This window comes from Myotis myotis, unplaced genomic scaffold (genome assembly GCF_014108235.1).
Source record: "Myotis myotis isolate mMyoMyo1 unplaced genomic scaffold, mMyoMyo1.p scaffold_m19_p_16, whole genome shotgun sequence".
Lineage (NCBI taxonomy): Eukaryota > Metazoa > Chordata > Mammalia > Chiroptera > Vespertilionidae > Myotis > Myotis myotis.
Window position 1 is genome coordinate 39,308,540 of NW_023416320.1, and position 26,535 is coordinate 39,335,074.

The 26,535-nt window shown below is 41.7% G+C and overlaps 1 protein-coding gene across 10 annotated transcripts in view; it reads right to left on the reverse strand.

The window, feature by feature from the left end:
• The window catches only part of STAU2 (staufen double-stranded RNA binding protein 2), a 223,369-nt gene that overhangs the window by 42,352 nt on the left and 154,482 nt on the right, over positions 1–26,535 (reverse strand). Inside the window, exon 15 of one of the 10 annotated variants that reach the window (XM_036338544.1) lies at positions 19,120–19,152. The exons of the other annotated variants lie outside the window; for them this stretch is intronic. Within the exon in view, the coding sequence (XP_036194437.1) occupies positions 19,135–19,152 (18 nt within the window). The 3' untranslated portion in view covers positions 19,120–19,134. Of the gene's footprint in view, positions 1–19,119; positions 19,153–26,535 lie in introns of those variants that run through there. 10 annotated transcript variants of the gene reach the window in all.

Consider the following 26,535-nt stretch of genomic DNA (forward strand, 5'->3'; position numbering starts at 1 on the left):
CACATGCCCAAGTGTTCGGAAGAAAGGGATCACGGGACTAACAAAACGAAGCAGTGGGCCTGGGAGGATGAATCCAAGGGAGCAGTAATTAAAGGCAGTAGAGGCAGTGGCACGGAAGGGCCCATGAGCAGAGGCTGCTGAAGCGGCACTGCCACTCGCTTCCAGGAATAACACACAGGCATGGGTCCAAGAAACGTGAGGAGGAAACGGGGTTCCCTTTCTTTAGGGCCCCCTTGTTCATTTTCCGATGTCACCATTTGCTTTTCACTTCTCGGCCCCACACTCCAATGCTTTCCAGTTCCCTGTGTCAGCACCCAGGATGCCCGTGTAGGGGGAGCTCCATTCTGCAAGGTGCTCTGCTTCTCTCCCTTTTCCCCAATAATTCAACCATCTCACATTTCATTTCCTCAGATTCCAATTCTTGGTATCCCTTCTGTAATGACATGGTAAGACATGGGAAAGAGAGAGAACCCTCTCCTACAATATTTATATAATTTAATAGCAGCCACTGATGCCTGAATGCAAAGTACAGAAACAAGTAATACAGGTATACTTGGGGTCATTGGAGGGTAGGACCAGTGGAAGAGAGATTTCCAGATTGGGGGACCTCCCTGCACTGGCCACGCTAAAGGCTAGCCCTAGTAAAATCTGGAGTAGAGATGCAGAAGGGAATATGGGAAGGGCCCGCCTTTAATCAGCGTGCTGTGTGATAGGACAGGGTGGTGTGTGCCAGGACTGGGTGGAGAAGGACAAATCTGTCCAAACATGAGAAGAAAAATGGATGTGCTAAGAAGAGATGACGCTGAGTTTAAATAAAGCATCATAGAAAGCTACACAGTTGGGGAACACCCAATCAAAATAGTACTGCTAATGGACAAAGGATTAGCATGGAGATATAACTGAATTATACACGGTAGCTGGGGTGGGCATGGGGGGCACAGGGAGAACAGAATTGGGGGAGGGTATATTGAAAGTAAATAAAAGTTGGCCTCACATTAAAATATATACCAGGCAAAAGTAAAGAAAATGTCTTTGCTTTGCTTATTCTTCAGAAAATTGTATTCTTTTATTTCGTCCTATGTGTTTTAACTGTGCATGTATAGTATTAGAAAACCACCAAAAAAATATGTAAAGAGAAAATTAGGGAATAATTACAAATAAAATAAAGAAAAAAAACAAGAAACATACACAGCTAACAGATAAAGGAGACAGAGAAAAAAAGCACCCCCCTTCAGCTGTAGCAGAGGTCGCTTTCTGTGCTGTGCCAGGGAGCGCCTGTTTCACCAAGAAGAATTCATTAAGAAGAGAGAAAGTCAATAAAAACTGGCTTTATTAAACAGAGCTGATATAATTAAAGGTATTGGTGAAAACTAGCTCAGTTATGAAGGGAGATGACTTGGCGGCACTTTTAAGATATGAGACAATGTATCATGGAGCCTCCTCCCAATTTAAGTCATTGTGGGGGAAAACACGATAGTCACATAATTTGAAATAGCCAAGGTGAATGCCAGCGCAGTGGAGGAGGCGCCTCCACAAAGCCGCCCTTCAAATAGCGGTGGGTGATGGCAGTGCCAGGGCGGCTGCTAGGAGAGCCCGCACTTGGCTCGCCCAGGCCCACCGGCGGCACCAGCAGGCGCGACTGTCATCGGTGCTGCTCCATGTGCTCAACTCAATGGCACTGTCTGGTCCCGGCCACACTTATCGGTAGGAAATAGGTTTGAGGCTGCCTGAGGGTCCCAGATCAAATGGTGCTTGTGTGGGGAAAATGGGACGGCCAGTCGAATGGTAGAACAACCCCACATCAAAGGGCAGAGGAGTGGCTTTTATAAAGAATCATCCCGGCCAAGTTTATGTGGCCTTAGTCACATGGTCTGAATACAGGGCCAAAAGCCGCGCACCGCGGGACCCAGCGAAGCGCATGTGGGCATCGCTGCAGAGCTCAGGTGCGTGGCCACGCAAGGAGGCCGGGGGGCTGTGTGGGCCACCAGCAGCTGTCCCCTGCGGAGCCCACGGCCTCGTGTAGGCTCCTGACCTCAACACTGGCCTGGGAGACGGAGACAGTGGGGGCCCGGGCTTGCCAGTGATGTCACAGGACAAGCCACTGCCTCGCCTAACACCTTCTAATATAACACATCAGAAGGATAAAGTGCTTACGGCTAGAAAACCCACTGAAAGGGTGGACCTGAAGATGCCCTAGAAACCTTGGTGCAGCCTTCCACTAGCGGCCTCCCGCTCATGCCCGCGGGGAAATAAAGGAAAGTATTGTGAGGAGAAGGGAGATGGGAGCAGTCTGGGAATTTCCAGTTACGAAAATAATAAGTAACCCACAGTAAGATCAGTTACAAGGGGACGGCACTTTCCAAATCAGAGCATACGTTTCTACACTCTGTGATCCATGTCGCCTTTCCTGCCTACCTCGGAGAGTGGCTAAGACAATCAAATGAGATACTGTCCACAAAAATAATTTATGAATTTAAATCATTTTATAACTTACTAGAGGCCCAGTGCATGAATTCAGCTGGGGGGGGAGGGACTGCAGGAAGTTGACCGGCCACCCCCCGCCCCACATCGGGGGCCCAGCTGGGTGGAAGGTCTGTGGGAGGTTGGCTTTGGGAGCGCACTGACCACCAGGGGGCAGCTCCTGTGTTGAGCGTTTGCCCCCTGGTGGCCAGTGTGCATCATAGCAACTGGTCAACCGGTCGTTTGCTTGTTCCAGTTGTAAGGGTCGCTTCGGCTTTTATATGTATAGAGATTGTGGCATGTGGTCTAAATGGTAAAAAAAAAAAAAAAAAGGCTAGGCCTTCATGTCCCTGGAGTCTACAGGCATTTTCCTCTTGAAATGTCTGCCAACTCACCTTGGAACTGCAGGAGGGGGCAGGGGGCGGGTGGTGGGGGGAGTGTCAGTAAAAGGGAGACTGTCTTACGAAGTGTGAATAAAAGCTGGGTGACCAAGCTTGGGTTATGGGTTATTTCATGATCTAATGATTGTCAACTCACCCTGATATGGAAGGAAAAACATTATAAAAAGTTTTTGTGAATCTGAAACTTTAAGTTTACCTTAACTAAAGCTCTTTCTACCCACAAACTGCTGCTCTATTACCAACAAAAAAGCAAAAACAAAGACCACCACTTCCTATCTCTAAGTGTTGTTTAAGATCAGGTATTTCACAACTTGGCTCTACTTGTCACTGCTCACGTGGAGGAGGTGTGTTCTTGTCATCTCCCATCTTACTGGGTGTGTTTGTTGGGGGAAGAAGAAAAAAAACTGGGCTTGTTTAAACCAAAATTAATCCATACTGATAAAGCTGATTTTTACCCAATCTCCCAACAGATACACAAGCTATATGCCAAAGGCTCACAAAAGGCTGCATTTGTCAAAATGATAGCCTTCCCAGCAAAAATGGGTACATATGATCACCAAAAGATATAAATGAATGTACATGACCTTATTCATAATAGCCCCAAACTGGAAAGGATGAATTGTGGGATAGTCCCATAATGGAATATTATACAACAATGACCTGAAACTACACTCAACACTAGATACGAATATAATATTGAATAAAAGAAATCACAAGAGTAGTTACAGGAAGATTCCACTTATGCAAGGCACAACTAAACCCTGTTGCTGGGCGCTGAGACAATGGTGTGGCTGGGGGGAAGCATGGTGAGGGCTTCTGGGGTGCCGAGGTGCTTCTTAATCAGGATACAGGGACACAGGTGTGTTCAGCCTGTGGCCATACATCAAGTGTACACTTGCATCCTTTTCTCCTGTGGTATGTTTTACTTTAATAAGAAGTGTTTACCAAGTGGACCGGATTCAATTAGATTAACTCTGACTCATGCTCCGATACCACCTGTTCTCAGACTTCTTCGTTCCCATGGATCAGGAGGCAACTGATCGACAGAAACTCAATGGCTTCGGAGGCTTAAAGCTGAGACACAGAACACAGTCACGTGCAGCTTAGCGGCGGGACACATTCTGAGAGATGCACTGTTAGGCGACTCCGTCACTGGGCAAACATCGCAGAGTGCAGGTACACCAGCCCCGATGGCAGAGTCTACTACGATCCTAGGCTGCACGGGGGAGCCTCCTGCTCCCGGGCAAGGGGCCCGTACAGCACGTCACTGTACAAAACAACATGAGATTACATCTCCCACAAGAGACAATGATGCAATGAAGAGAGGCGGTAAACAGGAGGTGTACGTGGCCACTGTTTTACAGCAAACTTTTTTTTAATGAATAGAAAGAGTACACTCTAAAATAACAATAAAAAGTATAGTCTAGTAAATACCCAGACCAGTAACATAGTGGTTCATTACTATTAGCAAGTATTACGTAGTGTACACAACTGTATGTGCTACACAGTGCAGGTTTGTTTTCACCAGCATCACCACAGACACGTATTGTGTTGTGTTATGATGCCACAAGTCACGAGGGGATAGGTATTTTTCAGCTCTATTGATGTTAGGGGCCAAAGCCATGTACACTGTGCCACATACACTGTCACTGACCGAAACATTGTTATATGGCACATGACGGTATGTTAGTAGTATCTTCATTCTTTGCTATAAATCCTGAATTCAATAAATGGAGTGGTAAATTCAATGGGTTATGTTTTGGCAAATCCACAGATACTGTGAATTCAATAGACAATATTTTGGTTATTTGGATTTTGTTCCATTTTTGAGATCTCTTAAAAACCTCAGAGATGCCACATCCCCTACATGTAAGAAATCTAGAAAAAAAAAAATCAAAACCATTTATTAAATGTATTAAAATGGACAAAGGGTTTTTCCACTGATACATAATCAGTGTCTCCTTTAATGCTAATTTAGACTCACAGAAGATCCCTTTGGAAATAATCACACTGTGATTTTTTTTGTTTTATTTTGTTAATTTTCACCCCCGAGGATATTTCTTCCATTGATTTTTAGAGAGAAAGGAAGGGAGGTGGGAGAGAAAGAAACATCAATGTCAGAGAGACACACATCTCTTGCACATGCCCCAACCAGGGCCAAGGATCAAACCTGCAACCCAGGTACATGCCCTTGACCAGGAACTGAACCCGCAACCCCTCGGGTCGATGATCTAGCCTCCAAGCAAAACCAGCCAGGGTGACCACGCTGTGATTTTAACCCCCACATTTTATAAATCCAGAACCTGAGACTCAAAGAAGTTTTATGACCTGCCTATGGACTTACAGATATACTAAAGCAGAATATGGACTAGAATTCAGGTTCCCAAACTACTAAAACAACTCATTTTCGTTCTAGCGTTCTGGCTTCCACTTCATTGTTGGTTCACAAAATTACAAACTGAAAAAGGTGAACTGAAGTTACAATGTGACAACACTGAATTTTCCATTATTGTGAAATCCATACACATTCTGAAGAGCAGGGTCAAGGAATTGTGTGTTCCTAAGTGATTGCTGATTTTTGAAAACTGGCTTATTATCGGTTTAGGAACTCATGTTATTAGTGTCTTTTTAAAAAAAAATGCTATATTCTTATTTTGGAAATCATTATTGCTACCAATGAGAGCTGTGTGGGCTGTGCTGTTTTCTTATTCAAGAGCACACACTCTCAGAACAGCACTAACTGACCTCAGACCAGCAGGAGTGGAATTCTTTAGGCCCTCCGACGTACATCTGAAGACATATATCTGAGACAGATTTGATGCTATTATAGATCTCCTCGGCTTGAGAACACTTGGGCTATTTTTACCTTACAATGGCCTTTCAAGGACTGTTTACCAGCTGTGGGTCATTACTATTTATGAATAGTAATAATTACCTGAAGTTGAAACTATGTACCATGTCCATTCCATTTCCCAGGACTCATATGGCTTTGGCTCACTCACTGCAGAGCAAAGTAGATTCATTATTTTTCAAACGATTTACCCTGGCTTTGTATTTTGGGTAATGTACTGTGACTTGGTATGGTGGCCCTTATTCAGATGGAAAATATAAGTTTCCTTGATCATGGCTGCATAACATTTATAGTCCGATTCAGTACACTTCTAAAAACAGGAATCACGAGATTCAACTAGGCTTTAAAACCAACCATCAAAGAAAATGAATTGACAGCATAAAACCCGGAGGTAGATGTGAAGAACTTACTGCATTCTCATCTGACTTTCAAATGACTACATGTAGGCTGTACTTTCCCCTCAAACCTGAAGAAATGGCTACACGCCCCCCCTATGGCTCTTGTACTCATGAATGACCTGCTGGCCATAGGCACAGAGGACAAATGGAGACATATGGTCAAAGAGCAGCTACCTAAGAAGTGGATTCTAAGGACTGTAGAAATCCTAGCACAGGGACTATTCTGATACCATTCCTAAACCACCACTGCAGGCATCAAGTGAAATGGATTCATTCAACAAGGACTTATTGAGCACCTGTCACAGCGAGTGGAGCTTTAAGGAGGTAACTCACGCAAAGGGTTAGCACAGTGACATGTATATGGCACACTTCATAAATACTATCAGGGTAACAGGAGGAAGGAACATCAAAGCCCACACAGGAAGGACCTGAAGAATCAACCAGGCAGATGGGGGGCGGACAGTTAAAGGCAAAAAAGGGCAGCAGTATTCTGGGCCAGTCATCAGGGGCTCAGAAAAGCTCGGACATCAAGTGACAAGGGCAAGGGTTGAGGCTCCAGAGATGGGCAGATGGCATAGGACGAAGAGCCACCATTCTCATTACAGAGGTTGGCTGTTTATCCTCGGTGCAGTGAAAATCCTAAAAAGCAGAGCTTTTCACACCGTAGGATCTCATCACCTCTTGAAATCACTTTCATGGGTTTCAACCAGCATTACTTTTTCGATAAAAGAGATCAAAATAGAATAGGATAGGACAGAATCTAAAACATAAAACTTGTTGACATATATTTATGTGTCCATTTGGGTCATAATGTTAAAATTGTTTCTTACTGGAAATCAAAGTCAAAAAGTTTGAGGGCCACGTTGCTGAAGTATTTAAGCGGAAGAATGATGCTCAAATAGGCTGGCGTGCCGTCTGGAAGATCAGTTTGGCTGCTGCATAGAAAGGACAGGCCCGAATACAGGAGCAACAGTTGCAAGAGTCAGGTTAGAGATGGCAGTCACCGGAGGGCGGGGCTAGTGAAGACAGGCGGAAGTGGACACCAGGACTGAGGAGGACACGATTCAATGAGGAAGGAGACAGAAATGCAACCTGGGCTGCCAAGGTTTCTACCTCCGGCAACTGCTGGGCCTTGCCGCCCTTCTCTGAGGCCAGAAGCACCAGGCAGAAGCAGTTTCGGAGGCAGAAGAAAATGATGAGGTTGGGACAAGCTGAGGGTAAAAATATGAAGAATAAGCATAATTTGGATAACTTTTTCTATAGAACGTTTTCATCGACAAACCAATCATTATCCAGTGTTTGATGCAGAAAGTTAGCACTAAAATTTGGTACTATTGTTAGAAATACATACACACACATACTTTTTTATAGTGAAGAAATGGAGCAAGTTCATAAAGGACAGGCAACTTCGGGGACAAGCTACAAAAAGGCATCTTCTAAAGCAAATGCAAAGAAGAATTATCATTAAAGGACTAAGCGCTGTAACGATGGCAAACAGTATATGAACCTCGAGCAGATACCTGACCTACAGTAGATGCTCTACAGGTGGTAGTTTTTCTTTCCATCCACTTTCCTACACCTTGTCAGCAGGTCTCAAGAGGCAGCAATATGAACTATTCACATGAGTACTTGTCACCTGGTAGCTAGATGTACCAGGTGATGCTATGATTCACAAAACTGATCATGCTCTTTGTTTTACAAGGGCTGCCATGAAGTTAATGGTAAAACCCATAATGCATCTCTAGTCAATGTATAAACTCATTGCATGCATTTTGTTTATCTTATGTGTCTTATTTTTAAGCCTTTTCCTTATTCCTATACTTTTAAAAAATAATTCAGAATTTTTAAAAGTCACCTTAAGTCTTTTTTTCTTTTTCTTTTTTTTTTTTTAGGGGGGTGGGGAGTGGGGTTTTTTTTTCTTTTTGAAATAAGTCAAAGCTTGTAGACAGGTAGATAGATGGATAAGTACATTAGACAGAAGCTTGAAATTGATAGATGGTGGCATATTGATGATTAATCAAAGACTTATGAGTTAGGGTAGATGAATCAGTTCCATGAACCTTGTTTCTTTCTTTTACTCACAGTGCTCATTATGAAAACAATCAAACATATACAAAAGTAGAGAGAATAGTCTAGTGAACCCCCATGAACCCATGCTACAGCTTCAACAATTGTTAGCTTGTGGCCAAACTTGTTTCATCTATACCCTCACCCACTTCCCAACTCCTGGATTAATTTAAAGCAAGTCCCAACCACTACATTTTAGCTTGACTCTCCAAAAGATAAGGACTCTCAAGAACATAGCCATAACCACATTGTCATCCCTAAAAAGGGTTCACAGTAATTCTTTAATACCATCGAAACATCAGCCAGTGATCAAATTTCTCCCAATTGTTTCTTAACTTAATAGTTTGAATTTTAGACACTGATGATTTCTGGATCAACTTCTCAAGCAGGTCCTAAGTTAAATTCAGGATCAGAATAGGAACCTTACCCAGAAACTCTCACTTCACAGTCTGAAGCTGGGAGCCCTCCAGCTCCTAACTTCTCTCTTCCTACATTCCTCCCATTCTGCCTTATCTCGTTTAACTACAACTCACCTTCACACACACACACACACACACACACTGGGGAAATGCTTTAAAACTTGCTCATTGTGTGAAAATAAATGCTTGATATAAAAATGAAAATTGGGATACAGCAGAGAAATGGGCTAAAGAAGCACTAAAGAAAATGAGTCTTAAGAATTATCAAATCTGCCCAGCTGGTCAGTGTGGCTCAGTGGCTGAATGTCGCCCCATGAACCAAGAGGTCACGGTTCAGTTCCCAGGTTGTGGGCTTGATCCCCAGTAGCAGGCATGCAGGAGTCAGCCAATCAAATTTTCTTTTAATGATATTTCTGTCTCTCCCTTTCCTTTTCTCTCTAAAATCAATTTAAAAAACGTATTTAAAAAATGATCAAATTTGTGATATTAATGATGAATGACAACTATCAAAACTTTGAATAGGATAGCTTTTAATACAGATATAGTTAAAACTATATATATATATATGACTGTAGGCCTAAAAAAAACACTTTACTGTGCGTATTTGAAATAAAAAGTCCTGCTACAAAGTTTCTGAAATATTTTATATCTATCACATCTCTCAAAATACCTTTAGGAACGTAGACATATTCACATGACTAGTTTCAGGGAAAAAGAAAGGGGGCATCCCACACAGAGCCAGTGTGCTTTTCTTCCACTGCAAACACAGATCCAACATGTGATGCCTTCCTTAAACACGGTCCACTGTTAACCACTGTCTAGAGAATCAAGCTTGGATTTCTAACAGTGACAGTCAGGGTCATTACAATCTACCCCACCCTACACTTTCAGCCTATAGCCCACTGCTCTTCCCACCCCGGTCTCCTCAGTGCCCTTACTCTGTTAGAACAGCTCCACCCCCTGAACAGGTCTTCTTCATGCCTGTGTGGTTTCCTTCACATGTTCTCTCTGCCTAAAATACATGATTTCTTATTTATTCAACACATAATAAATGCAATCTTGCAATGAAGAGATAAAGATAAGGAATGAGGCATGATCTTTGTTCTAAAGGAGCTCACAGCCTAATGGGACACAGAGAAGTTAATAAATTTCAACAGAAGTACAATCAATGCAGACACATTAATATGTCCTCAGTATCGTACTGGCACAGAGGAGGGAGAACTTCCTTTTATGTTGGATATGTGACTATTAGTCAGCATGCAAAAATACAACAAGCAAAATACATGGAGAAAGGAGGGTCCAACCTATGATTAAAGAACCCCCCATCCCCCCGCCCAGATTAAACATATAGAATGAGTACGTAGCCATGGGGTGGCTATGTTCATGAGCTCAATCTAAGTGCACTTACAGTTTATTACAGGTAATGCTTATGACAGATTGTAATCACAAACGCAAACATTAACTGGTTTACTTTAAGAAAGGTCTTTGTTGCCAAACAAACACAGAGCCTGTGGGAACCCCAGTCGAAGTATGATGTAGCAAAGGGAGGCCGAGCCTTTGACTTGCACGCGAAGAGACTGAAGCAATGAATTCCAACAAAGTATGAAGCACACTCAGCGCAGACTCATAAAAGGAAGAAGTTCAATGTGACATGAGAGGTCAAGCTATCATCACAGATTTAAGAGAATGCCAGACCTGCTGCTGCATCCGCTCTGATGCCATGTAAATAACTAAACTATTTTTGAAGTTCTAGTTATGAAAACTATAATGCAAAGAGCACGACGCATACACCATGTTATATTTTTTTAAAGCCAACAACAAACACCCATGTACCCACTCCCAAGTTAAGAAAGAGCAGGACTAGTATCTTGAAACCTTCTAGTACCCCCTACCCTAATCCTCCCATTCGCTTCCTCTGAGTGGCGATCACTACCTTGTTTTGGGGGCTAACCATTCCTTTGATTTTCTTTATAACTTCACCACCTACATTCTACCACCTAAACAACACTAGAGTTTTGTTTTGGAAAACAGCATGGCAAGCACGAACCTAGGAATCTGAGGAAAGTGCAATCCTGCTGTTGCCGATGGAAGGCCAGGAGAAGAAAGACTCGACAGGGCCCAATCTCGCCACCTCTGGGCCATTGTCACAGCCCTCGTGTTGACTGAGAACTGGACATCTGGCAGGACTGTGGTCAGATGTGGGCTGCTATGTTCTGCTTTTTGGCAAAACATACATAACATATAATTTACCATTTTAACGTGTATACCTCAGTGGCATTAAGAACATTCACAATGTTGTGCAGCCATCACCACCATCCATCTCCAGAGTTTTTCATTTCCCCCAACTGAAAGCCTGTGCCCCCAAGCCCTGGTAACCACCCCTCTACTTTCTGGTTTTATGAAGACAGGTGTCTTATTATTTAAGCGCAATCATATAGTATTTGTCTTTTTGTGTGACTGATTTATTTCACTTAGTATAATGTCCTCAGGGTTCGTCCATATTGTAGCATTTCCTTCCCTTTTAAGGTGGGACCATATCCCATTATGTGTACCTACCACATTGTGCTTATCAATTCACCTGCTGATGGACACTTGAGTTGCTCCCACACTCTGATGATTGTGAATAATGCAGCTATGAAACTGGGTGTATAAATAACTCATTGAGACCCTGCTTTCAATTCTTTGGGGTGTACACACAGAAGTGGAATTGCTAGATCAAATGGAAACACTGCTTAATTTTTTGAGGAACCGCTATACGGTTTTCCATAGCAGCTGTGCCATTCATTTTATATTCTTAACAACAGTGCACAGGGGTTCCAATTTCTCATCTTTGCCAACACTTATGAGTTCCTGTATTTTTCATAATAGCCATCCTAATGAGGGTGAAGTGGTACTGCACTGCAGTTGTTTGGTTTACGTATATTGTGAAATGATTACCACAACATGTCTAGACAACATCCTTCATCTCTTACAGATACAGTGAAAGGAAAAAAAAATTCTATTTGTGAGAACTCTTAGGATCTACTCTCTTAATAATTTCAGTCACCATGCTGTCATCACATCCTCATGCTTCACTTATTTTATAACCGGAAGTTTGTACCTCTTGACCCTCTTTACCCATTTCTCCCAGATTCCAAACTCCCTACACTCTCCAACTACCAGTATGTTCGCTGCATATATGTTTGTCTTTTTTGGGGGTTTTTTTGTTTTAGATTCCACGTATAAATGAACTCATATGGTACTTGTCTTTCTCTGATTTATTTTACTTGGCATTTCACATAAATTGTTGAATTTAGGGTGTACAGCTGTTCATAATATTCAATATTATCCTTTTAATGTTTGTGGAATCTGCAGTGATGCTACCTCTCATTCCTGACAGTGGAAATTTGTGTCTTTGTTCTTTCTGTCCTGACTGTAGTCTGCTACAGTTTATTCATTATACTATCTGGAAGGACCAGGCTTTGGTTTCATTGACTTTCTTTATTCTTTCTCTGTTTACTATTTCACTGACTTCTGTTCTTCGTTATTTCCTTTCTCCTGCTTCCTTTAGGTGTATTTGCTGTCTTCTTTTTTTAGTTTATTGAGGTGGAAGCTGAGGCCATTGACCTGAGACCCTTATTCTTCTCTAAGATAATCATTTAGTGCTATGAATTTCCCTATAATACTGCTTTGGCTATGCTCACAAATCTTAACAAGTAGTATTTTCATTCAATTCAAAATGTGATCAAATATCCCTTGTAATTTCTTCTTTGACCAATCCATTGTTTAGAAGTGTGTTTTTTTTGCTTCCAAATATTAGATTTTCCATATGTCATGATTTTAATTTTACCCCATTTTGGTAGAGAACATAATCTTTATGACTTGAATCCCTTTAAATTTATTGAGGCTTGTGTTATGGCCCAGAATACAGTCCGTATAGGTGGATGTTCCATGTGTACTTGAAAAGAAAGTGAATAACGTTTGGTGGGGAGGTCTATAAATGTGCATTGGGTCAAGTTGGTTGATAGTGTTCAAGTCTTCTATATCCTTACTGATTTTCTGTCTACTTATTCTCCTAATTATTGAGTGAGAGGTGTTGAAATCTCTAACTATATTCAGAGATTTGTCTATTTCTCCTTGCAGGTCTATCAGTTTTTGCTTTACAAATTTTGAAGTTCTCTTAATAAGTGTGTACACACTTAGGAATGTGTCTTCTTGATGAATTAGTCTCTTTATCATTATGAAATGATCTTTTAAAATATTTTTATTGATTTTTAGAGAGAGAGGAAGAGAAAGGGAGAGAAACATTGATGTGACAGAAAAACATCAATCAGTTGCCTCCTGCACACACCCAGACTGGGGCTTGAACCTGCAATCTGGGCATGTGCAACCCTTCGGTGCACGGGATGTCACCCAACTAAGCCAGGGCATGAAATGATCTTCTTAATCCTTGGAAATATTAAGGATTCAGATTGCTCTGAAATCTACTCTGTGATAGAGCCCCTTATGCTTTCTTTGGATTTTCTTTGAATATCTTTGCATGCAAAGGACAGACAGCCATGGAATCATCTCTATAAAATACCTGACAGAAATCATAACATTAGTACTTAGTGCTGGCGGTTAAAAAGATGATCTCTAGAGCAGCGCAGTGTGAATCCTCAGACTTTGGGAACCTGCTAGAAATGCACATTTTCAGGCTCCACTCCAGACCTACTGAGTCAGAATTTCCAGGACGGGACCCAGAAATCTGTGTTCTCACGCGTGCACCTGGGAATTTCGAGGCATGCCAAAGTTTGAGAGTCCCAGCCTGGAGTCCCTTCTAGTTTCTAATTCTGGGAATAAGTATTTGTATCAAAATATGCCAAAAAATACGTGTGTGTGTGTGTGTGTGTTTCAGGATGAACCAAACTAAAATTTCCTCTAGCTAGAAGAGTATTTTTGCAACCCTACATTTATTTGTTGCCCAACCAAAGGCCCATGTTCATCTAAGTTAGTTATCTAACAATCCTCCTCATTAGAGTGTACTAACGATTAAATAACTATACAAAGAACTACAATGTGCTTTAAATCGACTCCTATTTCAGGAATATGGGGCACCAGTCATTGCTTTGAGATTTTACTGTGACTTTTAAATGTAGGCAATACTGCGTGTGGAAACATTATAATGAATGTTCACTGCATGTGACGACTCAGGCTTGGGGATGAATCAAAGTGGAGTATGATTCAAAAATTCTCTCCTCCTCAAACAACTCGGTAGGGCAGAGTTTTTGTTTTCTTTTGGGTCCAGTGTAGTATGTGGGCCATTGTCTGAGTGCAGTCTCCCTACGGTGCAGGTAGTCCGTGTGCATATCTTTTGGTGCTCTACCCAACAGGCGCAGTTCTTTCGCCCTTTATTTAAGTGCACTTTTATACCTGGAGAACTCTTTTTGCTAATGCTGCTAGCAAAATCGTGTATACCATTTAAAAAATATATTTTTATTGATTTCAGAGAGGAAGGGAGAGGGAGAGATAAAAAGATCGATGAGAGACAACCATTGATTGGCTGCCTCCTGCATGTCCCACACTGGGGATCAAGCCTGCAATCCAGGCATATGCCCTGACTAAGAATCGAACCGTGACCTCAACGACTGAGCCGCACTGGCCGGGCACCGTGTATATCGTTTTTAAAGCTCCCCTCAGGTGTGAGGCTGCACTCAGCTCTTTACACATATTATCTCATCTAATCCTCATGAAAACCCTGCCAGGCCGGTATTACACTCCTCCTTATAGACAGACAGGTAGAGCAGCTGGCCTGGGACACACAGACGGGGAGTCGCTGCATGAGTTGGCTGATTACTTCTCAACTCTGAATCCTGGAGAATTCCCACTGCGGCTACCAGAACTACAAGTTAGAACTTCAAAACATAAAGAACAAAGGAAGAAAAGGACTCCTGATCTTTAAAAAGCCCTTCTTTTTTAGTTCAAAGACTAAATAGACCTTTGAACAGTAAACAAGTTGGCTGATTTCAGCACACACGATGTATTTCCAGGTGGGAAAGGAATGCAAAGGAAGGAGATGGAGAAGTCCTTGCCTTGGCACTCTGTAAATGGTCTCCAGGCAGACACACACGCTCACCCGAACACCCCGAGCCAAGAGTGCTTTTAGGAAACAGTAACAGAAGTCATTTCAGGATATCGCCTTTCATTTAACATGGACTGGTCTACATGTTTGTATTAAATGCACTTGGGTTTTTTGTTTAACAAAAGTCTTTTATTTGGGTTACAAACGATAAGTCCTACTTAAGAAAAAATTTCACAGCCAGAAAAATCAAGAATCACTACTTGTGGTATAGAAATTTTATCATGTAGCAACAATTGGGGATTGCCATATTTTTATGTATAATTTACTGATTAGAACCACTCCCTAAATAGAACTTAAGAACAGTCATTTTTGAGATCACATGAAGAAATTGGGTTCAATTAAAGCCTGGATGCTATTTAGCTTAGGGCAGTGGTTCTCAACCTTGGCTGCACATTAGAATCACCTGGGAATCTTTTTAAAATCCTGATTTCTGGGCCTCATCCTCCGGAAATTCTGTTTCTTTGTTACTAATGTTGTGGCCTCACCCCTTAACAAAGAAACAGAATTTCCGGAGGATGAGGCCCGGAAATCAGGATTTTACAAAGATTCCCAGGTGATTCTAATGTGCAGCCAAGGTTGAGAACCACTGGCCTAGACTAGAAGGATGACTTAATTGGTGGTTTTCTCCACAAAGAATGGAAAACAGGGCTCCCATACCTCTTCTAATTTCCTTGTAATTACTTTGTACCTGACACAACAAAACGTTTTAAAAGCCCCACCATAGTGTAATCAGTGGTCAACAAAAGCATTTCAAAGTCTAAAACAAGAGACACTTTGGAGGGTAGAGTGTTTGGTCTTCTCTGGTCTCTACTTCTGTAGCATAAAAATGAAGTTATAGAAAACGTGTTTTCAACATGCTGACAAAAGATTAAAAAGAATCACTTGGCTTGAAGGAATTTTAGTAACATCACATTAAGGAGAGAGAAGGCTGTAAAATAAAACCAAGAAGCATGCCCACGGAACTGGAAGAAATCCGGTAAAAAACAAAAATTTTAAAAAAAACACGAGCAATCACTGACTTTGTTATAATTTCAAATTAACGCCTCTTAAAATAGGTGGTTTGTATGTGACCATTTACATGGCTCTTCTCTATGAGTTCCAAGGTGATCAGTTCAAAGCTTACTGAATTTTCCTGAGATTGAGCTTTCAAACCTTTGAAATCTTATATGTCGGTAATGTCCTATTAACTTAACATTTAAGCAAAGCTGCCTGATCTAGAGAAAATCCAATCTCTTCTGATGATTACATCTCAGTAATTGAACATAAAAACATTTGGAACGAGAAGGGCTGTATAAATGAACTGTCAGCATATATTACCATGTTGCTTAGGTAAGAAAAGGCTCCTTGAAGAAGTTGGCACAGTGAGCAGCCAATTGGAAACACAGAGGAAGCCAGCTATCGCGGACATAATGAGGAGGAACCCCATTCAGGCTCCGGGCCAGGTATGTGAAGGAGGTGTGACTGACATGCAGGACTTGGAGATTACCGGGAGGGACACTTGGAGGCCGGGCCCACATGCATCGAACGTGCTGCTCTGTTTGGTATCAGGCTTGGACTGAAGTGGTGTTTACAGAGCCGTGGCTATGGCTCACTCTTCTTTTCAATCCTAGGATTTGGTTTCAGCCATGGCGTCAGCAGGGGAGCGTCTTCGCGAGAAGAAGAAAAATACAGCCATGCCCACAGTTTGTCTCATATTAAGATGTGATTAGTGTTCACTTTTAGTGTCAAGAACAATTTTAAAAGCTACATCTCATACAGAGACCAGGATGCCAATGACCGTGAGCTCATCGTGTCCCTATGTTCCTATCGGTGGGTCCCTTTGGATGTTGCTAATAAAGGGTAAGATGTTTCGAAGCCAGCGTCATGACATGATATAAAAACAATTTTAAAAATCTGACATTTGTGAGTATGGGAGCATGGAAGAAGTCATTGTTTTGAAGTTGTGTCTAGAATTGCTACAGAGTATTGGAATCTAGTTCAAGTAAACACAATATCCTTGAAATGTTCAAAGACAAGGGTTAGTCCTGAATATATAGTTCTAGTGTGCGTGCTTATATAGTGGAGAAAGTCAGTTGGATGTATTTGGATATTCCCAGTCTTGAAAACATTCTTTCTGGAATAGACAGGAAGCCCTGGAGATCCAGGACAGCAGAACCTTAGTAATGGATGGCTTCTTATTCACATGAGTGAAGGTTCAATGGTGTTTAACCAAACCCATCTGCCACTTACAATGATAGTGTGTCATTTGTTGCCCTGGCCGGAGTGCTCAGTGGTTAGAGTGCCGGCCTGTGTTCCGAAGGGTCACAGGCTCAATACCCAGTCAGTCAAGGGCATGTACCTGGGTTGTAGGTTCGATCCCTAGCCCCATCGAGGTGTGTGCGAGAGGCAACCAATTGATGTGCCTCTTTCATGTCGGTGTTTCTCTCTCTCTCTCTCTCTCTCTCTCTCTCGCTCTACTTCCCTTCCTTCTATTCTCTCTAAAAAAATCAATGAAAAAATATCCTCAGGTGGGGATTAACAACAACAACAAAAGACAACACTCTGCCCTCAAGGAGTTTACACCCCAGTTACCATGTGGTGCTTCTCTCCAAGCACATGAAGGTTCATCGAGGGGAGAGCTGAACAGCCCAGAGAATGAAACACACGGTTCTGGATAAAGGTGACCTCTGCAATGGGATTTCAAGAACCAATACAACTATGACCGGAAGGATAGGGAGAAGATATCCAAAATGAGGGGGGAAAAACAAGAACAAAACAAACAGTAATGGTCAAGGAAGACCAGGTGGTTTGGCCAAAGCCACAGACGCGGTGTGGGACAGTGGGGAAGAGGCTGACAAGGAAGTTTGGGGAATGCTGCTGAGGGCCTGGGATTCCTCTCTAAAGGAGTCCAGATGGAGGGGAAAATGGAGGCCGGCCTCTCTGTCCGGATAACTAACCTGAAACTGTCAATTAGGTACATGAGAGCCTATCTTTTCTCTTGTTGCTGAGCTGGGCTCAGGAAGCGAGAGCTCTGGCTACTGCAGGTCCAGGGCCTGCCACTGGCAAACACTCACACTTTTATAAACAAATAAGTAAATGAATAAACAGCTAAATTGGTTTACTGAAGGTAACTGAAATTTTCCATTTTACTATTAGTATATCTCTTCATGCAAATAAGTTCCTTAGTGACGTATTTCAAATAAATGAGCACAATCTAATGCAGTTTTCTTTACATTACTTCCTTTTTAGGTTACTCAGAATGCCATATAAACAGAGAAATATTAGCATGTTTTATATTCAAGGAGTTTATGTCACAATGCCACACTAGAGACTGGTTTTGCCTATCATCAACTGGCTGTTGTATAAAAAGAAAAACAGTTCTTTTACCAAACACAGCATCTAATTTTAGAAACTCCTTTTTCTATCAGTTTTTCTCCCTAAAAAATATGTATTCTTTGTATCTGATCTTAAAAGGGTTGTTTTAGCCTGGAAATGTAAGAAAATCTCTTATAATGGCCACAGAAAATCCTATCTAATATTTCAGAGTTTTTCTTTCTTACTGGCCATTGTACTCCTGAAATTGGTGGAGGTAGTTAAGTGCAATCAACTTCTTTTAAAGATTGATTTGAGAGAGAAAGAGAGAGAGAGAATCATCGATTTGTTCTCCACTTATTAATGCCATTCATTGGTTGACTCCTGTATGTGCCCTGACTGCAGGGATTGAACTCGCAACCTTGGCATTCGGAGACAACACTCTAACCAACTGAGCTACCCAGCCTGGGCAAGGGCAGTCAACTCTTACTGCCTATTTATGGCATCATTCAAGCGAGGAGGACTCTAACGGAGCCATGACCCAAGAGCAGTCTTGTTCATCAGGCTACCAAGGCTCCCTGGAGGTCAGTGAGGAAAATGATGCAAAGACCTTCTTTTTTTGAAAGGATGCTCCAGAAATTATTTCTGGGAAGGACTTAGGGACTCGGTGCCTGTTATGAATTCTGGTAGGTGTTAGGAGAGAAGGCTGGTAAATGTGTCCTGACCCGTATGGAAGAGAAGGAGTCTGGTATTCCCCCCCCAAACCGACAACCTCTAAGCGTCCCTGGTAATTACCAGGGAGGTGAAGAGAAGCCTTGTGACTTTTCTGAAATAATAGAGGAGGCCCCCCTACACAGCAGTGATTACGGATGAAGCATTTACTTGTCTCCCCTTTCACATAAACACGCGGGAGTGCCCCTCTCTTTGATGAAGAGGGTGACGGGAGATGATTTGCTTGTTTGATGTCCAATTCTTGCCGGATCCTGCTGCTCTCGGCAGCTTGAAAAAGAACACTTTTCTCGCAAACTGCCCACACAGCACGTTGGCACATCCTAAGGGATTCACATATATCTGTGCAAGACAACCTGAGGCGCCGGCATCAATGCTGAACGGTGATTTAAATAATCCCAGAACAAATTAGCTTCATTCAACTTAACAACGGAGACTGCAAAAGAAAACCAAAATTTGGGATCCAAGAAAGGAGGGGTAATAAGCATCATTGAAAGACCAGAATATAAATTTTTCCTTAGGTACAACTTATAAAAGTTAGTTCATGTTTCATAATGAATTACAACTTATATTAACTGATTATGATAAAATATTTAGGAGAATAGTATCCTGAAATATAAATTTTCTTAGATAATTTGTTTAGAAAATAATTAGTTTACTAGAAACAAAACAAAAAAATCTGTGTGGGTCAAATTTTTAACCCAGGCAAAACAGTTTTAGTTTTGTGACATACAGTTTGTCCTCAGTAAATGTTAGGAAATACATATGAATGAGTAAAACATTTGCCATGATTCTTTTTTGTCCCTGGAAAGCACAACAGGATAAGTGCATTCTTCTATAGAGGATAAACTTTTAAATTATCTTAATTTGTAAACATAATGTCAAATCCCCCCAAATAATGGGACTAACACCAGAAACCAACATATATCTTTTCTGCATTTTTACAGTGTTTCTGATGTCACGTTTGCATCCAGTTGTGAATGTGCCAAGAGAAAAATATGTTCAAGTTTCCCGTTTAAGAAGCCCCAATTCACCATAAAATAGCTTTGGATTACAGAGAACCCAGCATTTATGCCTCTGTTAGTCCAAGGAAATAAAGCTGTAATAAAGGAAATAAAGCTGTAATAAATTGCCCTGAAGCAAAGGTAAAATGACCACCCAATTAAGCCATAACTTTAAAAATCACCTTGAGGTTAAATTGGAAAGAAATATGAGCAAAAGGGCAATTAAAGATCAGGCTTAAATTTGATGTCTCCTCGTTGACAACGAAATATTCAGGTACTTAACCTGTTTTTTACTATTTCATTTATGACTTGCTTTTAACAGTATTTCATCCCTCAACAGAGGAAATAAGCAATCCTCTTTTTAAAAAAAGAGAGAAAGGGAGAAAGAAAGGAAGAAAGAGAAGGCAAAAGCTATACCAAGCTATCAAAATCTTTGCTAAGAAAAATAAACTAATCAAGATGGATCTCCTGGGTTTCTCAGAAGCTCAACCAATTCCAAATATTCACCTACGTTTCAAAAGGGAAGCAAACTATAAAGCTTTTCTAAGACAACACTCAACAACTCACTCCAGGGACGGGGTGAATAACAGCGGCATTCTGTAAAATGCATTTAACTGTCATTAAAACATGTACTCGTTGATTTTCTGAAAAAAAAATCTAAGTTTCTATTCCCCAGTACTGAGAAGGAGCACAGGCTGACTTTGTCTAGCAATGCTTCGGGATTTTCTAGAATAATTTTCAAGAGAAGATTGAATGTGCTCTTAGCAATACTTTCAGCAGAAAAGACTGTATTTTCAAACTTGTTATTTAAAAACAACAGCAGCAGCAGCGTGACCAATAAATATGCCTACAGAGCAAACGCCAGGGAGACGTCCTTTGCGTTTAAGGGCGCTGGCCAGCGATCCGTTCTCACGTGGTCGTGGTCGGGGCTATTAGTTAATGACAGAGCAAGTGAAAATGACAAAACATACTCCTCATGCGACTGAAGAAAAGACTGGTTCTTCCCCCTGGCCTTAAAATTCTCTTCCTGCTCCTCTTAAAGTCCACCCAAAAGAGAGGGTTTGCTATAAATGTGGTCGCACAAAAGGGATGGGTAACTAGTCAAGCACAACCGAGGGGGGCCTTAATCTAATGCACCCCTGCCTATTGGCTAATCTCTCCTGGTTTAACAATCTGAGTTTAACGACTTCATGATGAATGAGACAGGGTGCAAATGACCTGGGTGTTTCAGCCCATAAAACGGGCTTAGAGAAAGCAAGCCTGCATATGTGACCACCAGCCTTGGATTGGCGGCCTTCGGCAATATAGCTGGGGCTCTAACAGAGACGTGCAGTTTGAAGGCATTGTCTAGGCCTGATCACGAAATGCTAATAACTTACACATTTAAAGTACCATTTACCCCACAGCAGCCTCGTTTGTGCAAAATGTGCCGTTTTATAACTGAAAGCCAGCTAGCGCTGAGTTGAAAGGTGGTGCGCTAATTGCCAGAAGACCCACTGAGGCTGAGTTTTATATAGTTTTATATAGACTCGGGTTTTCTTTTTCAGAAAGTTTCTTGGGAGCATTAACAGCATTAAGCAAAAAAGACTCCAGCTGTTAACAGCAGGAGGTCTATTGTTCAAAAAGAAATGCATTTCATGAGCTTCGTTATGAAAGGGAGGGGGGAGTCCTTTTTGGCATTCTGCATATAAAATCATCTCAAAAAAAGACATCTGCAGTTTAAGACAATTCCACCCACTTTTACTACTATGAGCTTTGTTAATTTTCTACAGTTCTCTGCTCTGACTTAAAAGTCATTTCCTTAAGAAAACAGATGACAGACAAGTTGAGTGACTGATGATATTGTGCCATCACTTTGTTTTTCTCCGAGGCCTTGCTTTAAGAGGATGGATGTTAGTGTAACTGACAGGAAGGGGAGCTTCGCATAAGATTTCACTTCTGTTCAAAGACAAGCTAATGCAACCTCACTGCGGTGCAATCAACTTGACAAATGGACACGGTGCACCCCTCTGCCTCCCACTGAAACCCGAGAGCCTGGTTTACACAGTCTGCCCCCTGGACATGGGAAACAGACTTCACGCTGCTAGGCTGTAGAATGGGTTGATCTGATAATTCCCTGCATGCGATGAAATCTGATAACATGCGGGTGAGATGCAGCTCAGAGAATGAAGCAAGTTAATGAACTTATAAAACTACACTTAGGTCTTTTAAAACCTGAATAAACAGGAAAAGGGGCTGTGCTCAAACCCCGTTGAGAAAAAAAGTAGCGGTTCTCATGTTTAAGTCTGCAATCAAAGCTGCATTGCTTTTATGGACAATGACTAAAAACTCGTAGCTCTAAGGGAGGGTAAATCCCTATAGACTCATGTAATCCCTAGACCTTGGTGTGCCTGATCGTGACCATCAGGTTTTTTGCAGGCCCTCAGTCTGTTCCTCAAGAATTTCACATTACCTTCTCTTGTGAAATTATTTTCTTTGAAGCTTAATAGTTTTCCTTTTAAAGTGGGAAATTTATTAAAGAATTGTAAACAGCACCACTGGACATTAACAAATAGTTCATCTAGAGATGAAACGTATACTGAACCGCTCTCTGCACCAGAATCACCAAAATCGGGGCTTCCTAAGAAATATAAACTTGCGCTTTGAAGTCATAGTATCAATTCGTACCGATTTAAAGTATGAATGTTTGGATACATTATTTTAAGAAGAAAGACCTGGCAGGGTATGTTTAGCAGGCGCGGCTGATTTCAAATCCTCTGCAGGCAAACTATCGGTATTAATGCTTGCAAATGAGTACCATGGACGCAGACTGCTACCAGAAGCCGTTTTCACACATGTAAATGTTGAATGAGGTAGAATTTTAGTCTTCTGTTTGCTTTGCTGTTGTCACAAATAAAAAAAGCACTTATGAAAACATTTCACGCTGGAGTGAATGGATTTCAACAGCTGCTGATTTGGTGACATGGGGAACCCCAGCGGAGGCATCCTGCTGAATTAACGTTTTGGAAATGTTAAAAAGAAACTTCAAACAGACCTCGTTTAGCAGGCGGTCAAAGATTCTGCTCAGTGGGGACCATGTGAAGGCGAGCAGAGCAGTCACTCAGCCATCAATCAGGCTTGTCAATAGCTGCCCATTCTCTCAACAGGTGACTCAAAAAGGCACACTGGCCACTTCCCCGAACAATTCTGGTGTGTTTGCCCCGAAAAACTCCCCCAGCCTTCTGCTCTGCCACTATTTAGAAAGCCACAGCTTGTATGGTGGGGGAAACAGTCGTTTAAAGGGTTTAGATATATTTTTTAAATTTGTATTTTTGCTTTTTTCTAACCAAAAAAAAATAAATAAACTAAGCTATATTTGAAACCTACTGATTTTCAAACACTTTTTTTTTATCCAAAGCTAGAAATCTGGAACAGATTCAAAGAATTATAGACCAGCAAGGAATCTTGGAATTGAACAAAGATCAAACCCCTCACCTCACAGATGAGGAAACTGAGGCCTGCAAAGATTTAGTAGAGATTTAAGTAATTCGCCAAAAATCACATATTTATTTACTGATGTGCCTGGACTAGAATGTCCATCTCCTGACCCCTCAGTTCGATATTCATGACACTCATCCTTTCGAAATAAGTTAGAATCAGGCTTCGTTTAGCAATGGAAGGAGACCTAAAGGAAAGAAACCATTAAACTGGGCCCTATCTCCTGGTTCAGTCTGGCATGTTTTTGTTTTCTTTAAACTGGCCGCGGAGAGATGGAGCTAATGGAAAATTCCTCCCGCATCACCAAGAAGAGGGGGTGGCGTGGGGTGTGTGTGAAAAGAGGTCCAGTACCAAGCTTTGTTTTCAGCTCAACATTTAAGAGTTTAGTACAAACAGAGAGCACAAAAACAACACAGCATTTCACTGTTGCCGATTCAGACTGGCATTGCAGCCTGTGCGGTCGAAGCTGCTATTATGTCAGAAAATTACCAGGTATCCATGAAATGAGCCCAGATAGTATCTTCTATTGTCCGAGGGTTTTTCGCTGTTTTGGAAAGCCTCGGTGCAGAGTTCAGGGAGAGTTCTCAGAGGTGACGGTAACCACAGGCGTGCACAGTGGCCCGGTCAGCCTCGCCGACGGCTCCCCTCCGTACACAGCCAGGCCCAGCCGGTGCGCACGGGGACCCTGGGCTTCCTGAGCCACTTCAGGTGGGAATGGTGCTTCCCAGAGAGGTACCTGCTGACAGGACCTTCTACAGACCTCCGAGGAAAAACGAGGAAGAAACTTCAGTAAACGCCTCTCTCTCTCTCTCTCTCTCTCTCTCTCTCTCTCACACACACACACTCACACACACACACACACTCACACACACTCACACACACACACAACCATATACACAAACCTCTCAGGGCCCAGGTTCACTAATACTTATTACCTTTTAGTAGTTCAATTCCTGGTGCAGGAAGAGGAAACAGGTACAGTACTCTAATGTCATGGCTGATGGGAGTGTAAAAAAAAAAGACTGGGCCCAGCCGGTGTTGCTCAGTGGTTAAGCGTCGGCCTATGAACCAGAGGTCATGGTTTGATTCCGGTCAGGGCACATGCCTGGGTTGCAGGCTCAATCCCCAGTGTGGGGTGTGCAGGAGGCAGCCAATCAATGAGTCTCATTATTGATTTTTCTATCTCCCTCCCCTTCCCTCCCTCTATGAAATCAATTAAAATATATTACATACGTATTTTTAAAAAGACAGACTGGGTCCATACACCAAAATGTAAAAATGCCCTCATCTTTAACCCAGAATTCCCAAATATAGAAATTGCCCTGAGTAGATCATTCAACAAGTGGGGAGAGATATAGTATAGGCAAGGATTTTCATGGTAGTATTTTTATGGTAGTACACAGTCGTAAATTAAGTTAAAATTAAATGGAATTAAGTTAAATGTTGGCAAAAAATGAAGGTACATATACTGGCATATATGCAGCTGTTAAAAAAATGATCATTCCCTTATTATAAAGCTATAATAAAGCTATAAAAAGCCCCCTTCACTAATACAATGCCACAGTAACATTAGCATGAAGACTGGCAAATAGGTTAATGGAACAGCATAGAGAGCCCAGAAATAGAGCCACACTTATTTGATCATTTGATTTTTCAATAAAACTCCAAAGTATTCCTACCATGTTAGGATTCCTAACTGCATACCATGTGTAAAACAAACAAACAAACAAACAGGACTCCTTCCTCTCACCACACACAAAAATTAACTGTAGGTCTGTCTTTGACCTAAATGCAAGACCTAACACTATGAAGCTTTTTAAATGAAGACAAAGAAGATTATGTTCACAAATTGGGAATAGGCAAAGGTTTAAAATAGAGATAATAGTGAAATAAAAAACATAAACTGGACTACATCAAAATTAAAAACTTCTGCTCATGAAAACACATTGATAAGAAGATGAATAAGAAAGCCAGGCTAAGAAAAGAAAAATACTTGCAAAGCATATATGACAAAGGATTGGTATCTGGGACACATAAACAACTCCTATAACTTAATAAAAAGACAACCTATTTAACAATGGGCAAAAATTTGGTCACAAAAAAAGATATATGACCAATAAACACATGAAAAAGTACTAAACATCACTAGTCATCAGGAAACAACAAATTAAAACCATGATGTGTTATGACTACACACCCATCAGAATGGCTAACATTAAAAGGACAGCACCAAATGTTGACAAGGAGGTGGAGCAACTGTAACTTTCATACATCATTAGTGGGAGTGTCAAATCGTGTCTTACATAAAAATACACCTACCCCGTGTGTGTGTGTGTGTGAGGGGGGGGGGGAGGGAGGGAGAGAGAGAGAGAGAGAGAGAGAGAGAGAGAGAGAGATGGATGAATGAGTGACATCCACAATGTCCTATCCTCAGCAGCCCTGGTCAGCTCCTACAGACTCATATTTGGTCTTCCTCTTTTCCTGTGCCTTCTCTTTTTCCCAGTATTACTGTCTTTTTCAAACAAACCTGCCTTCTCATGATGTGCCCAAATTAGGTCGGCTTCAGTTTTGTCATTTTTGCCTCCAGTGATATTTCAGGCTTAATTTGCTCTAGCATCACTTGTTCATCTCGCTGGTGGCCCAGACCATATTTCAAATGAATCAAATGTTTTTTCCTATCGGCCATCCTCGCTGTCCAATTTTGTCATCTGTATAAACAAATGGGGAATAGGAGCTGGATGGTCTTAGCCTTGGTCTCCAATGACACACCTTTGCTCTTGGTGATCTTTCCTAATTCTTCCATTGCCGCCTTCTGAGCCTCAGACTTCCATGGCTTCTTGGTTGCAGTCTCTATTTGCACCGAGTGAACTAAGGTAAGCAATCTTTAACAATTTCAATGTCTTCACTGTCTATGTTACAGTTGTGCATTTCTTCTGTAGACATGTTCTTTTGTCTCCTTGGTGGTCAAATGCAGTCCAGCTTTGGCACTTTCTTCTTTCACTTTCGTCAGATGCCATTTCCTATCATTGCAACATTGGGGTCATCTGCATCTCTTAAATTACTGATAGTTCTTCCACCAGTTTTCACTCCTTCCTCTGAGCCTAGCCAAGTTTTTCATATGATAAGCTCTGCATACAGATTGAACGAATAGGGAGGTAAAATGCACCCGTGACCGATCCCTTTGCCCATAGGAAGCCATACTGTCTCTCCATATTCTATCCTGACAGTGGCTTCCAATCCACCATACAAGCCACGCATCAGGACAATCAAGTGCTGGGGCACGCCCATCTCCTTCGGAGCAGCCCATAGCTTTTCAAAGGCTTTACTGGGGTCTATAA